At 46.9% G+C, this 16,485-nt stretch overlaps 1 protein-coding gene across 18 annotated transcripts in view; it reads right to left on the bottom strand.

The window, feature by feature from the left end:
- WDR27 (WD repeat domain 27) overlaps positions 1 to 16,485 on the bottom strand; it is a 246,485-nt gene that overhangs the window by 206,840 nt on the left and 23,160 nt on the right. For 14 of the 18 annotated variants that reach the window (XM_070461527.1, XM_070461528.1, XM_070461534.1 and 11 more), the window contains 7 exons: positions 16,083 to 16,150; positions 15,762 to 15,883; positions 15,581 to 15,684; positions 8,444 to 8,522; positions 6,928 to 7,005; positions 4,073 to 4,170; positions 2,718 to 2,810 (listed from right to left, as the gene is read on the bottom strand). In XM_070461527.1, the coding sequence (XP_070317628.1) occupies positions 2,718 to 2,810; positions 4,073 to 4,170; positions 6,928 to 7,005; positions 8,444 to 8,522; positions 15,581 to 15,684; positions 15,762 to 15,883; positions 16,083 to 16,150 (642 nt within the window). The remainder of the gene's footprint in view (positions 1 to 2,717; positions 2,811 to 4,072; positions 4,171 to 6,927; positions 7,006 to 8,443; positions 8,523 to 15,580; positions 15,685 to 15,761; positions 15,884 to 16,082; positions 16,151 to 16,485) is intronic. The other 4 variants (XM_070461538.1, XM_070461530.1, XM_070461524.1 and 1 more) reach the window with 3 other exon arrangements.

Raw genomic sequence — 16,485 nt, 5'->3', positions numbered from 1 at the left:
GTCAGGAGGCTGCCTGCTCCCGCCCGAGGATCAGGACAAGACCGTGACTGCCAGGGACCACAGGACCCCAACAGCACCTTCTCCTCCAAGCTCCGCCCTGGACACCAGAAGCACCAGGATCCCAAGGCCTGTGCAGACACTGGCCTCAGGGTGAGCGCCGAGACCCCCGCCTGGCTGAGCCACGTGCCCCCTGGGGACCCCGCCAGACCCCCTTTCCTCATGTCTTCTCCCCACAGCCACAGCGGACGGCTCCCGCCTCTGATGACTGACGCCCCGGGTGTGGACAGCAGGACACGCTCGAGAAAAAGAGCAACAGGACACACAACCCTGACCCCAGCCCTCCCCCACAGGACACACAGCCCTGACCGCAGCCTCCCCCGGGACACACAGCCCTGACCCCAGCCTCCCCCGGGACACACAGCCCTGACCCCAGCAGCCCCCCTCCGGGACACACAGCCCTGACCGCAGCCCTCCCCATCCAGGACACGCAGCCCTGACCCCAGCACCCCCCCTCCAGGACACGCAGCCCTGACCCCAGCCTCCCCCGGGACACACAGCCCTGACCTCAGCCCTCCCCTGGGACACGCAGCCCTGACCGCAGCCCTCCCCATCCAGGACACACAGCCCCGACCGCAGCCCCCCCGGGACACAGCCCTGACCCCGCCTCCCCTGGGACACACAGCCCTGACCGCAGCCTCCCCCGGGACACGCAGCCCTGACCGCAGCCTCCCCATCCAGGACACGCAGCCCTGACCCCAGGCCTCCCCATCCAGGACACGCAGCCCTGACCGCAGCCCCCCGGAACACACAGCCCTGACCCCAGGCCTCCCCATCCAGGACACGCAGCCCTGACCCCAGGCCTCCCCATCCAGGACACGCAGCCCTGACCCCAGGCCTCCCCATCCAGGACACGCAGCCCTGACCGCAGCCCCCCGGGACACACAGCCCTGACCCCAGGCCTCCCCATCCAGGACACACAGCCCCGACCCCAGCCCTCCCCATCCAGGACACACAGCCCTGACCCCAGGCCTCCCAATCCAGGACACGCAGCCCTGACCCCAGGCCTCCCCATCCAGGACACGCAGCCCTGACCCCAGGCCTCCCCATCCAGGACACGCAGCCCTGACCGCAGCCCCCCGGGACACAGCCCTGACCCCGCCTCCCCCAGGACACGCAGCCCTGACCGCAGCCCCCCGGGACACACAGCCCTGACCCCGCCTCCCCTGGGACACACAGCCCTGACCGCAACCTCCCCCGGGACACGCAGCCCTGACCGCAGCCCCCTGGGACCACAGGGACAGCAGCAGTGGTGGAGGCTGGGGACCAGGCTGCCGGTGCCCGCCAGCAGGAAGGACCATGGCGGGGGCCAGCGGGCCTCAGACACACGCCGAACTCGAGAGACAGCAGGAGTTCCAGGCTCAGTGCCGCCCCTTCACAGGACTTCGTATGTCCACAGCTCCACTGCACCTAATGAAATCTTAATCACCGTGACCTTCTGAAGTGACTGACCCCAGGGTTTAGCTGCTACATCCCTTGCCCTCCGCCCACCATGAGGGGTGGTCCTCCCGGGCGGCACTCAGACCCGTCCAGCCGTGGCCGCCAGGTGCCAGGTGCACCCTCAGGGAAGGGTCGGCTCCGGGCCCCCGGCGTCCAGGGACTAGACAGCCAAGTTGGACGGGAAGCACTGTCAAGTCTAAAGCATGAACACAGACCCTGCCAGCGTATGACACCCACTGGGATCCATGGTCATCACACTGTGATGCATCACCGGCTTGTGCTCTCAGAAGTGGAGACCTCCAAGACGGATTTTAACTGAGCACCACGGGACCCCTTCCACAAACATGCCTCCAGGTCTGGCCCCACAAGTGATGCTCACCCTGCTCAGCTCAGCAGGGTTCGGCGGAATCCGGTCATTTCATTCCCCAAGTCAGCCACAGCTCTAGTCTGTTCTTGTTTGAAAGGAACAAGTGTGGCGCTTGCAGATTAACAACAGGACCATAATGAGACTGAATTTGTGTCCCAGAGGATTAAAAAAGTCATGCTGAAGGTACGCCCACAGGGCAAACAGGAACCGTGACCATCAGAAATCTGTGAGCTCGTCCGACAGAACAGCAGGTGTGAGGGATGTGTGTCAGAAACCCTCCACCAGTTACCACCCTCACTGAGCAAGCTCACCCTATAACCACCCCAACAGATAATGCCTCTGACATATGGGTCCCTATAGTTACAGGGACTTAAGCTGGTTTCCAGGACTGTGGAATCAGCTGTGCGTAGCCAGCCAAGCCTGTTGGGACCACTGACCCTAAAACGAGGCCTGTGCAGGCGTCTGATGGACGACCTCCTGACATCAGGGCCCAGAGCGCCGCCCTCGCCTCGTGGCGGGCGCCTCTGCTTCTGAACGTGAATCCCACAAAGCAGCATGAAACCCTAAGCTGTCTGTGCTGCACACAACTGCCTCGCCCGGTCCCTGCCTCCCACCCCGGCACCCAGCCCAAAGACCACCCTGCCTCTCGGTCCCGTAAGTGCCCGGCCCCACCTCGGGGAGCAGGGCTGAGCTCTGCCCTCCCGGCCCCTCGCTTGGCTCCCTTGTGTAAACCCTCCCTCTGCTGCAAACCCTGGCATCTCAGTGTTTGCCTCAGTGTCTGGCAAAAGGACCTGACTTGGTAACAAGAGAAAAACACTCACAAATCCACATCAACTAAAATTCTACATCTTACCTGACAAAACAGCAGGCGTCCCAGTAAGATCAGCATTGCAGACCAGGGACAAGTGGTTGGCTAAGCCACAGGCCAGCCGCTGTCCATCTCCTGCTTGAGAAAGTAAGAGAAACTCCTTATAAATCATAACTCAGAGGCACCACGCTTGCAACAGGTGAAATTATAGAATTTTTCAGTTAACCTGATGTCCGTTTTCTCAGAAAGTGAGGAAACCTGAAACAGGTAACGGTGTTTCCTTGACTCCCAGCTGCTGGGTGTGCAGGGCCCACCAGGGGCTCACGTCACGCCCAGCTTCTATGGACAGGAGCCAAGGGCTGGGGCTGAGGGGCCTGCCCAGGACGTGGGGCTGGTCAGAGGCGGCACTGGGGTCTGAACCTGAACCTGCTGGGACGCCCAGAGCAGCCAGCCTCCCCGCCTCTCAGCCTCCTCTCAGGGGCATATCTGCCTCAGCCATTCCATCAAACAGTGCCCAAAAGTAAGGCATCACAAATTATACATTTCCCCCATAATATTCAAACCCGAGGATCCCACTTTTATGGTCATGTGCTTGGTAAGCAAATCAAATATCACATAAATATTTACTGATAATACTACATGTCTAATTTCCCAAAATTATTCAAAAAATTCTTTGGCTGGCTGGAATTCTATGAAAAAAACAAAAGGAAGTCAGTAACCTTTCGGATTTGGGCAGACGGCGGATTTGGGCAGATGGCTGGTCAAATACTCAAGGAGGTGGGGGTGGGGGCTGGTGCACAGACAGACCCTGGACTTGGGCAAAGGCATATTCTCACTTGTAAGTAAATCTAGAGACCAGAAATGATGTTTAACTCTGAAAAGAGCTTAAATAGTGGAGCTACCTGGATGAGAGCTGCCTCCTGACTTCTTTAAGTTCACAGAAAGGAAATAAAGGTGTCCGGTCGCCCTTGAGAGGGAGTGGTTGCCAGGGGCCAAGTGTGCCCGGAGGGAGGCTCCACCCACCGAAGAACCAGGAGACCAGGTCTCCAGGGGGCAGTGGCGGCTCTTCTGTAGCCTCTCTTTGGATGAACCAGCCTCTATATGCAGCGCTCCTGCCAGGATCCCTTGGGGCTCATGGAGGAGACGCCACGTACTCAGAGCTCAGACCTGGAACAGCTAATAACCAAACCAGAGCTCCTGCTGCCAGATGCTGCAGGGCAAGCGTGGACACCCTGGGTTAATCCTAGTGACTTTCCAGGAAGCAAGCTTTGATTTTAATCTAGACTCAAACAATGTCATATGACTTCAAACAACCAAGATTTAAAAAATCTATTTAAAACGGAACAACGGGCAAAGCGAGAAACCTGCAGTGAAGCACAGCTCTGGCTGGAGCAGCATACCTGAGCACTGGATACAGAGCAGGGCAGCCTGGTCGCGGGCCACGGCCAGCCGCTTGCCCAGCTTGCTGGGTGGAGGACTCTCCAGAGGGTACTCCTTACTTCAAGGGAGGTCAGAGAAAATAACTGAGACAGTCCAAAGTAACATTAGAAATAAAAAATATACTAGAAATAAGGTGAGTGTTTCCCTATTTACATGTACAATTTTATTCCACAACATTTATATATATGTGTGTGTGTGTGTGTGTGTGTGTATAAACTCTTACATTCAGACCATGAAATAATATGTATATGCTGCCTATAGGAGACTCATTTCAGAGCTAAAGACATACACAGACTGAAAATGAGGGGATAGAAAAACATATTTCATGAAGATGGAAACAAGATAGTAGTAGCAATACTCAAATCAGACCAAACAGACTTTAAAATAAAAGTTATTAAAAAATAAACAATGGCATTATATAATGATAAAGGGATCAATACAAAAAGATATTATACTCATTAACACACATGAACTCAATAAAATAGCACCTAAATATGTAAAGCAAATATTAACAGACATAAAGGGAGAAATGAACAACAATACAATAATAGTAGGAGACTTTACCACCCCACTGACATCAAAGGACAAAGCATCCAGAAAGAAAATCAATAAGGAAACATGTTTTAAATGACACAACAGACCAGCTGGACTTAAGAGATACCTACAGGACATTCCCCATCCAAAAATAGCGAAATACACATCCTTTTCAAGTACACATGGAACATTCTCCAGGATAGATCATATTCTGGGCTACAAAACAAGTCTCAGCAAGAGACAGAGGACAGAAATTACATCAAGCATTTTTTCAAAACATAATATTATGAAACTGGAACTCAATTACAGGAAGAAAAATGTGAGAAGCACAAACACTAAACAATAAGTTACTAAAAAACAAATGGGCCAATGAATAAATCAAAGGAAAAAATCAGAAAATACCTCAAGACAAACCAAAATGGAAACACAACTTTCCAAAAATTTATGGGATGCAGCAAAATAAGTTATAAAAGGGGAAGTTTTATAGTGCCACAGGCCTTCCTCAAGAAACAAGAAAAATCTCAAAAAAACAATCTAATCTTCCACCTAAAGGAACCAGAAACAGAAGAATAAATAAAGCCTAAAGTCAGCAAAAGAAAGGAAATAATAAAGATTAGAGAGGAAATAAAATAGAGACCAAAAAACAATAGAAAAGATCAGCAAAACAAGAACTGTTTTTTTGAAAAGACAAAACAAAACAGAAATCTTTAGCCAGGCTATCAAGAAGAGAAGAGAGAGGCCCAAATAAATTAAATAAGAAGTGAAAGGGGAGAACTAAAAACCAACACCACAGAGGTAGAAAATGTCACTAGGGAATACTGCGGACAGTTAGTGCCAATGAACTAGACCACCTAGAAGAAATGGATGAACTTCTGGAATCATGCAACCTTCCAAAACTAAATCAGGAAGAAATACACAATGTGAAAAATGGATTACTAGTAGTAAAATTTTATTAGTGATTTAAAAACTCCTAGCAAACAAAAAGTCCAGAACTGAACAACTTCATGGGGGAATTCTACCAAATACATAAAGATGAGCTAATTCCTATCCTTCTCAAACTACTACAAAAACTTGACAAGATGAAACACTCCCAAATTTACCTATAACACCACCATCACCCTGATACCCAAACCAGACAAAGATGCTACAAAAAAATTATAGGCCAATATCATTGATGAATATAGACGCAAAAATCCTCAACAAAATATTACAAATTTGAATTTAACAATGTATATAAAGGATCATACATGATAAAGTGGGATTCATTCCAGAGATGCAAAGATGGTTTGGTACTCACTAATCAATCAATGTGATATACCTCATTAAAAAAAGAGATGATAAAAAACAACACAATCACCTCAATAGATGCATAAAAAGCATTTGACAAAATTCAACATCCTTTATGATAAAAAAAAATTTTTTTTAACTCCCTGGAAAAACCACCACAGGAAACCCAAGCTCAGCAAAGCCCAGGGCTGCACTCCATCCTCGACCACAGATGCTTGAGAGGGCCTGACGGGGCGTGAGGGCGTCTGGTGGAGACAGCTACTCAGCAGCAGTGACCTGCTGACATGGGAACAGCAGACAGGGGCAGGAAGAGGACCAAATCACGCGACTAAGCGTGGGCAAGTCAGGCCCAGCAGCATCTTGTGAGCCAGCGACAGCAGGCACAGCGGCAACGCTCACTGGAATGAGCAGCAGCTCAAGTGCCACAGCCCACCATCTCTGCATAGATGGCGTCACCTCTAACAGCAGAACCTTCCTGTCCAGAGAAACGGACCCGGGAAATCTGCGGAACTCGTCCACCATCATGGGACACGGGGACAGGTGTGGACACAGAGCCGGGCAGCTAGCCCTGGGCTGAGGGCCGCTGGATGAAGGAAGCATTTCCAAGCCAATGAGCCCATCGCAGGCCACCCAGAATGGCACTGAGCACCATGCCTACTCAGACTTCCTGCCCAACTACCACCTAAGACGCTTATCAGGATAATCATTAGTTATAAGGCTCTCCAAAATGAAACTTAAAACAAAAATTAAATGCTTCTAAATAATTAAGGTGATAAAAACAGCAGCATGTCTGAAAAATGATTAATATGAACTAAATTTAACTAAAAGAACAGATAGATACAAAAATAATATATACACATATGTATGTGTACATGTACATACTTACACATATGTACTTAAAGAGTCTTATATCTGTTTGAAAAAAATAAAGTATCTAAAGAGTTCTTCCAAATTATCTAAAATTTACTTGGAATGCACAAACTAGGTTACATACCGCCTGTAATTGTTTTTGCATTTTGAAGCTCTTTTACCATCATTTTTGAAATTAGTCTTTGGTGAAAACATAGTTGCACTGTGGAAAGAAGAACTCTATGTCACTCAAAGATTAAAACTTCTAAGCTTAAGAGACCTATTTTGCAGTGAAAAAAATAAACATAAATACATAAATGCTTCCCATGTCCCAAGTTAGTAATAAACTAAACATTTAATCACTTTAATTTTGACAGCATTCCTCTAATTCTATATCCATATCAGCTATTTCACTAATGGGGACATAAGTGTATTTGTGTATTAAAATTCTGGAGAACCCTGTGCTATTTACCTACAAATTCTGGGTTCCTAGACAAAAACTAAGATAATGACTTTGCAGCCAGGCATGCAGGGCAACCCCACATGTCAGCTTCAGGTCTGGAGCCCTGGGAGAGAGACGAGTCGGGGGGAGGGGCTACGTGTGCTGCAGAATCTGCAAGGCCCCTGGGCAATGGCCCAGAGCAGACCTGGGTGAGGCAGGCGAGGACACGGACGCGCGACTGTGAGGACCGGGCTAGGGCGGGGGGCTCACCCACCCAGAGCACAGGGCCCAGGGAGGCTGGGTGAGGGCGGCGGGAGCTGGGTGAGGTCTCAGGAGGAAAAAGCACCCAGGCAGGGAGGCAGGCAGTCCGTCAGCCTCACCACCTCCCCATCTGTCCTCACGGCCTCCAGGATGTCACAGTGAAACACATCCTCACCCCGTGACCCCATCTAGAATTTCCCTGTACTTTTCCTAGAAAGTTCAGGCCCTGGGGCTAGTACTTAGGACTGACCACGGCCTGGTTCCTCCTCCCCCTGGACTCCCTCACAGGCCCCACATGCAAGACCCAGCCAAGTACAGTGAACCCGAGGAGTCCACACTTAGCAGATGGCACCTCCGTGGAGCGGGCACACAGGCTCGGGGCCTGGACTAGTGTGCAGTTATACGGAGGCATGAATCCAGGATCTGTCCATGCACCACCCACCCATCCACCCACTGATCCACTCATCCATTCATCCATCCAACAACCCAGCCAGCCAGCCAGCCAGCCACCCATCTACCCACTGATCCATCCACCCACTGACCTATCCATCCATCCACTCATCCATCTATATATCCACCCACCCACCCATCCATCCACTCATCCATCCATCCATCTATCCGCCCATCCACCCACCCACCCATCCATCCACTCATCCACCCATCCATCTACCCACCCATACACCCATCCATTCATCCATCCATCCATACACCCACCCACCCACTGATCCATCCACCCATTCATCCATCCATCCAGACATCCATCTACCTCCTGCATTGCAGGCGGATTCTTTGACAACTGAACTATCAGGGAAGCCCCAAAGTAGATAGTAAGCACTCAATAAATGCTACTGCCACTTCTGTTCCGCGATGGTGACATGCTGGGGTGCACACGCCCACCTCCATCCATACCAGCACCTGCGCCTGGAGGCCATGGTCTGTCTCTGGGCGGTCCACTCACCATGGGGCAGCTGTGTAGCCCGACGACTGAATTTTGTTGTGGAAAACCAGCGGGTGGTCCTTCACGACGCTCCGAGCAGCTGCAGGAAACACAGTTACAGAAGAAGCAAGTCATTAACACAGCTGCTTCATCACAGATAAGGACAAAGCTCTGCAGAGACAGCCAAGTTCACACAAGAGGAGGCAGTGCACACCCTCCAGACAGGAGAGGCTGCATATACCTGATGACAAACCAACACCACCAGCAGAGAGGGAGACCAAGGGCATGAAAAGTACAAGAAAACAATGACAAGGTGATTTTCCTCCTTAAATGACCTGAATCACAGTGTTGAACACTGTATTTCAGATATTCAAGGGCTAAAACGTCAGCTTTTCCCACAGCGCGGCCCCTCCTGGCACGTCTGAAAGAGGCTGTCCGTTCTGGGCTGAGACAGGCCACATAGAACCTGGCCGGTGGGCTTCTGTCCACGGGACCCTGAAACCTGCAGCACGGAGCAAAAGCCTCTGCCAGTGCCAGGTACAGCTCCCCTACAACGGGAATGCAAGTCTCTTAAGCCAACCAAGTGTCTCTCTCATGCCTGTGTTTATCACGACACAACAGTAAGAAAGACCAGCCTTCAGAGCATTTTAATGGCAAGGAAGCACCTTACCCTACTTTTAACACACTGTGAGCTCCCACGGCTCAGCTGGCTGCTTAGAGCTCTGACACCTCAGGAACTCACCACCGACACGGACATGTCCCACGGTGCTTTCAGACAGAATACAGTCCTGCCAGAATTACTCATTTTTATGTATATATGATACTTGCTATTCAATATTAATACTCTGTACAATATTATAAAACAGCTTTAGAAAATGGATAATTACATAATATTGAATACTCCTAAAAACAGTTCTCTTTTACTTAAAACAAAGAAATTCAGCTCTGCCTTTGGAACTATTTCAAACGTGATAAACCGAGACACATTCCCAGCAAAAGCTCAGGGAACCCCACTGGACACGGAGGCCCCGAGGAGGGAGCTGGGCCCCCGGAGGTCCTTGGGAGGGACTGGAAATCAAGACGCACCCAGAGGGACCAGCAAACCTTGCTATATCTATTGTGCTTTTTTTGTTCATTTATTTTTATTAGTTGGAGGCTAATTACTTCACAATATTGTATTGGTTTTTGCCATACATTGACATGAATCAGCCATGGATTTACATGTGTTCCCCATCCCGATCCCCTCTCCCACCTCCCTCCCCATCTGATCCCCCTGGGTCTTCCCAGTGCACCAGCCCTGAGCACTTGTCTCATGCATCCAACCTGGGCTGGTGATCTGTTTCACCCTTGATAGTATAGTTGTTTCAATGCTGTTCTCTCAGATCATCCCACCCTCGCCTTCTCCCACAGAGTCCAGAAGTCTGTTCTGTACATCTGTGTCTCTTTTTCTGTTTTGCATATAGGGTTATCGTTACCATCTTTTTAAATTCCATTTATATGCATTAGTATAATGTATTGGTCCTTATAGTTTTGGCTTACTTCACTCTGTATAATGGGTTCCAGTTTCATCCATCTCATTAGAACTGATTCAAATGAATTCTCTTTAATGGCTGAGTAATATTCCATTGTGTATATGTACCATAGCTTCCTTATCCATTCGTCTGCTGATGGGCATCTAGGTTGCTTCCATGTCCTGGCTATTATAAACAGTGCTGTGATGAACACTGGGGTGCACATGTCTCTTTTGGATCTAGTTTCCTCGGCGTGTATGCCCAGCAGTGGAATTGCTGGGTCATATGGCAGTTCTATTTCCAGATTTTTAAGGAATCTTCACACTGTTTTCCATAGTGACTGTACTAGTTTGCATTCCCATCAACAGTGTAACAGGGTTCCCTTTTCTCCACACCCTCTCCAGCATTTATTGCTCGTAGACTTTTGGATAGCAGCCATCCTGACTGGCGTGTAATGGTACCTCATTGTGGTTTTGATTTGCATTTCTCTGATAATGAGTGATGTTGAGCATCTTTTCATGTGTCTGTTAGCCATCTGTATGTCTTCTTTGGAGAAATGTCTGTTTAGTTCTTTGGCCCATTTTTTGATTGGGTCATTTATTTTTCTGGAATTGAGCTGCAGGAGTTGCTTATATATTTTTGAGATTAATCCTTTGTCTGTTGCTTCGTTTACTATTATTTTCTCCCATTCTGAGGGCTATCTTTTCACCTTGCTTTATAGTTTCCTTTGTTGTGCAAAAGCTTTTAAGTTTAATTAGGTCCCATTTGTTTATTTTTGCTTTTATTTCCAGTATTCTGGGAGGTGGGTCATAGAGGATCCTGCTGTGATTTATGTCGGAGAGTGTTTTGCCTATGTTCTCCTCTAGAAATTTTATAGTTTCTGGTCTTACATTTAGATCTTTAATCCATTTTGAGTTTATTTTTGTGTATGGTGTTAGAAGGTGTTCTAGTTTCATTCTTTTACAAGTGGTTGACCAGTTTTCCCAGCACCACTTGTTAAAGAGGGTGTCTTTTTTCCATTGTATATCCTTGCCTCCTCTGTCGAAGATAAGGTGTCCATAGGTTCGTGGATTTATCTCTGGGCTTTCTATTCTGTTCCATTGATCTATATTTCTGTCTCTGTGCCAGTACCATACTGTCTTGATGACTGTGGCTTCGTAGTAAAGCCTGAAGTCAGGCAGGTTGATTCCTCCAGTTCCATTCTCCTTTCTCAAGAATGCTTTGGCTATTCGAGGTTTTTTGTATTTCCATGCAAATTGTGAAATTATTTGTTCTAGTTCTGTGAAAAATACCGTTGGTAGTTTGATAGGGATTGCATTGAATCTACAGATTGCTTTGGGTAGTATAATCATTTTCATAATATTGATGCTTCCAATCCATGAACATGGTATATTTCTCCATCTATTTGTGTCCTCTTTGATTTCTTTCCTCAGTGTTTTATAGTTTTCTATGTATAGGTCTTTCATTTCTTTAGGTAGATATACTCATAAGTATTTTATTCTTTTTGTTGCAATGGTGAATGGTATTGTTTCCTTAATTTCTCATTCTGTTTTCTCATTGTTAGCATATAGGAATGCAAGGGATTTCTGTGTGTTAATTTTACATCCTGCAACATTACTGTATTCATTGATTAGCTGTAGTAATTTTCTGGTAGAGTCTTTAGGGTTTTCTATGTAGAGGATCATGTCGTCTGCAAACAGTGAGAGTTTTACTTCTTCTTTTCCTATCTGGATTCCTTTTATTTCTTTTTCTGCTCTGATTGCTGTGGCCAACACTTCCAAAACTATGTTGAATAGTAGTGGTGAGAGTGGACACCCTTGTCTTGTTCCTGACTTTAAGGGAAATGCTTTCAATTTTTCACCATTGAGGATAATGTTTGCTGTGGGTTTGTCATAGAGAATCTCAAACAGGATAAACCCAAGGTGAAACACCCCAAGACACATATTAGTCAAATTAACAAAGATCAAGCACAAAGAACAAATATTAAAAGCAGCAAAGGAGAAACAACAAATAACACACACTGATCTGTCAATAGAAACTCTTCAGGCCAGAAGGGAATGGCAGGACATACTTAAAGTCATAAGAGAATAACCTACAACCCAGATTACTGTACCCAGCAAGGATCTCATTCAGATAAGAAGAATTCAAAAGCTTCACAGACAAGCAAAAGTTGAGAGAATTCAGCACCACCAAACCAGCTGTTTAACAAATGCTAAAGGATCTTCTCTAGACAGGAAACACAGAAAGGCTGTATGAACGTGAACCCCAAACAACAAACCAAATGGCAACAGGACCATTCTTATCAATAATTACCTTAAATGTAAATGGGTTGAATGTCGAAACCAAAAGACAAAGACTGGCTGAATGGATACAAAAGCAAGACCCCTATATATGCTGTCTACAAGAGACCTACCTCAAAGCAAGGGACACATACAGACTGAAAGTGAAGGGCTGGAAAAAAATATTTCACGCAAATGGAGACCAAAAGAAAGCAGGAGTCACAATACTTAAATCAGATAAAACAGACTTCAAAATAAAGGCTGTGAAAAGAGACAAAGAAGGACATTACATAATGATAAAAGGATTAATCCAAGAAGAAGATATAACAATTATAAATATATATGCACCCAACATAGGAGCACTGCAATATGTAAGGCAAATGCTAGTAAGAATGAAGGGGGAAATTAACAATAACACAATAATAGTGGGAGACTTTAATACCCCACTCACACCTATGGACAGATCAACTGAACAGAAAATTAACAAGGAAACACAAACTTTAAATGACACAATAGTCCAGCTAGACCTAATTGATATCTATAGGACATTTCAGCCCAAAACAATCAATTTCACCTTTTTCTCAAGTGCACACAGAACCTTCCCCAGAACAGATCACATCCTAGGCCATTAATCTAGCCTTGGTAAATTCAAAAAAATTGAAATCATTCCAGTCGTCTTTTCTGACCACAATGCAATAAGGTTAGATCTCAATTACAGGAAAAAAAAAAACTATTAAAAATTCTATTATGCTTTTATAAGAGGAGGGGTGCAAATTTTGAGATTACAAAGTCACCATAAATCAGTCATCTTCTGTAATATTATATATGAATATTTTCTAAACAACACATAAAGCTATCATAAAAAGTCCCTGGATACAGAGAAATTATAATCTCTGTAATAAACCTTACTGTTTATACAACTGTTCTCACTAAAATTTTGTTTTACAATCTACATATTATTTAGCTGTGAAGCAAAGTACAGCATGTACAGTCATCTGGAACAAAATGATACATCTTAGTAGGGCATTCCCTGTCAGTCCAGTGGTGAGAACTCAGTACTTTTCACTTCCAGGGCCCAGGTTCAAATTCTGGTTGAGGAGCTAAAATCCTGCAAGATCCTTGCCATGAAACCAAGAAAATAAAAAAACCTGGAGAAAACTATCATTCAAAAAGATAAACACACTCCTATGTTCATAGCAGCACTGTTCACAACAGCCAAGACAAGGAAATGACCTAAATGTGCACGGGCAGATGAATGGATAAAGAAAATGTGGTGCTTTCATACAGTGGGCTATTACTCAGCCATGAAATAATGCCATCTGCAGCAACATGGATGGACCTGGAGATGATAGTGAATGAAGTAGGTCAGACAGAGACAATATCATGTGGCATCACTTCTATTTGGAATCTAAAATATGACACAAATGAACCTATTCTCAAAACAGAAACAGACTCACTGACACAGAGATCAGAATGGTGGTTACCAAGAGGGGTGCAGGGGGAGGGGTAGACTGAGAATTTGGGATTAGCAGAAAGGATGTTACATTTAGGGGACTTCCCTGATGGTTCAAGCAGTAAAGAAACTGTAATTCAGGAGACTGGTTTGATCCCAAGGTTGGAAAGATTCCCTGGAGAAGGGAATGACAACCCACTCAGTATTCTTGGCTGGAGAATTCCATGGACAGAGGAGCCTGGTGGGCTACAGTCCGTGCGATAGCAAAGACTAGGACATGACTCACACACACACACACACACACAACATTCAGAATGGATAAACAACAAGGTCCTACTGTGTAGCACAAGGAACAACTACACCCAATCTCCTGGGATAAGTATTTAAATATATATATATATATATATATATATCTGTGTAAAACTGAGTCACTCTGCTGTACTGCAGGGATTGGTACACTATAAATCAACTAATACTTCAACTAAAAATAAATTTAAAATAATAAAATAAAAGGCTTAAATTCCATTTTAAGGGGCAATCTAAGTAAAATATATCTATAGAACCAAACATAAATGAATTTGGTTAAAAAAGAAAGACAATCCCAAGTCTTGTTTCACAGCTGGTCTCCACACAGAGGTCTGCTATCAGCTCACACTGGGGAACGTGGTCCTCAGTGCGGCTGACAAAACAAGCTGAGCTTCTAGGGTATAAGGGACGGCATCGCTTTTAACAAAGTTCACCCTGCAAGTAAGTTGCTTCAAGTGAAAACATAGCTAGCATTTTGGAATGTTTTCTGAACAGCAAGTTTAATTAATATTTGTTAGTCCACAAGTTTTCCCAAAAAATGTTAAAAGAAATCTACACATAACATAACATTATTTGGGGTATTGTTTAAGAAAATGATTCAAAAAGACTTTCTGTTGCCCAAAGTTATAGAGTTACTTATTGCCACTGAACTGTACACATAAATATGGTTAAGATGGTAAATTTTATACAATTTATATTTTACACAATAAAAAGTATACACAAGAAATAGGTGAAGAGATGCACACTGCCATATATAAAATAGATAAAAAGGGAAAGCGTTAGTCACTCAGTTGTGTCTGACTCTTTTTGACCCTATGGACTGTAGCCCACCAGGCTCCTCTGTCCATAGACTTCTTCAGGCAAGAACACTGGAGTGGGCTGTCATTCCCTTCTCCAGGGGCTCTTCCTGACCCAGGGATTGAACCTGGGTCTCCTGCATGCAGGCGGACTCTTCACTGTCTGAGCCACCAGGGGAGCCCCTAACGTAGACGAACGACAAGCATCCACTGAATAGCACAGTGACAGACTTTGCTTTCTTTGGCTCCAAAATCACTGCAGATGGTACCTGCAGCCATGAAATTAAAAGATGCCTGCTCCTTGGAACAAAAGCTATCACCAACCTAGACAGCATATTAAAAATCAGAGATGCCACTTTGCAAACAAAGGTCCATATAGTCAAAGCTATAGTTCTTCCAGTAGCCATGTACAGATGTGAGACCTGGACCATAAAGAACCTGAATGCCAAAGAATTAACACTTTTGAACTATGGTGCTGGAGAGGACTCTTTGAGAGTCCTTTGGACTGCAAATAGATCAAACTAGTCAACATAAAGGAGATCAACCCAGAGAAACCACTGCCAATATTTTTCACGTTTTGAATTCCTATGAATTATACCCAAGTCACAAAGAAACGCCCAACATATTCCCCACCACAAAAACCGTGTCAGAACACGTGAGAGGCAGAGAAAGGAAGGAGCAACGGAAGAAGCAAGCACTGAATCGTCACCTCGATGGACGTGAATCCACAAATCGACAGAGTAAAGCTGAACAAACGTGACTCAGACAAGGAGCCGCCCTACACCCTGCATTTCAGACCACGGGATACTCACCCACTTGTTTCTGAGTAGCAGGCTTGGTTCTTTTTTCCTTAAGTCCCAAGTACAGCGGGGAGGTCGGTGAGACACAGGAGCTAAAATAAAAACAAGGCCCTGGTCTGTGACAGCAAACTTGCATGGCGGACTTGTTTCAGGGAAACGCGCATCTTAAAGACAGGTTCGCACAACTCTGCACCTGGGCAGCACCGACAGGTCCGGTCCGCGGCGGGGGCGCTGCTGGGATCTCAGCAGAGCAGCAGGGTCCACCTCCACCAGCGCCGTCTCGTTGCCGAACATGGACGTGAGCAAGCAGAGGGCCTGCGCAGAAGGGTTCAGAGAATCGGTCGTGGTTGTGGGCAGACTTTAGTTGTGCTAATGGGTGTCCTGTGCAGACGCGTGTGACCCCTGAACCTTCACACACAGCCTCACACAGTGAGCGGCCGCGAGAGCATGTCGGAAGAAGGGAGAATAAACCACAGCAGGAGAGGCACACCGCCCAGCATGGCTCACGACTCACCTCACGCCCGCCGGTTCTGCTCGCCACGGCACACGATCCAGCTACCTGAATGCTGAGGCTCCAGAAGTCTTCATTCCCAGCAAGGAGAAAACAGGCCACGCATAAGGCCACGAGGTGCTGCCTGTCCACGGGCGGGGGCCGGGGCCGCGAGGACAGAGCGCACAGGCCGCTGCCCCTGCAGAACCGCCCGGGCGTGAGCCTGCAGACCCAACTCCACACAGGGCCGCGGGAGTGCGGAAGGCGCAGCGTCCCCGTGAGGACTGTGAGCCAGGCCGGCACACGGCGTGCGACCTTAAAGGGCAGAAAACCAGCCGGAGCGGGCAGGCCCAGGCGCCAGGCAAGCGGAGGCCACGTGCACAGACAGGCGACAGGGAGCTGGCTCCCCAGGAGGAGGGCCCGAACC

This window comes from Odocoileus virginianus, chromosome 34 (genome assembly GCF_023699985.2).
Source record: "Odocoileus virginianus isolate 20LAN1187 ecotype Illinois chromosome 34, Ovbor_1.2, whole genome shotgun sequence".
NCBI classification, from domain to species: Eukaryota; Metazoa; Chordata; class Mammalia; order Artiodactyla; family Cervidae; genus Odocoileus; species Odocoileus virginianus.
Note: the sequence above shows the minus strand (reverse complement) of the source record. Positions and strands in the feature narration are given on the sequence as shown.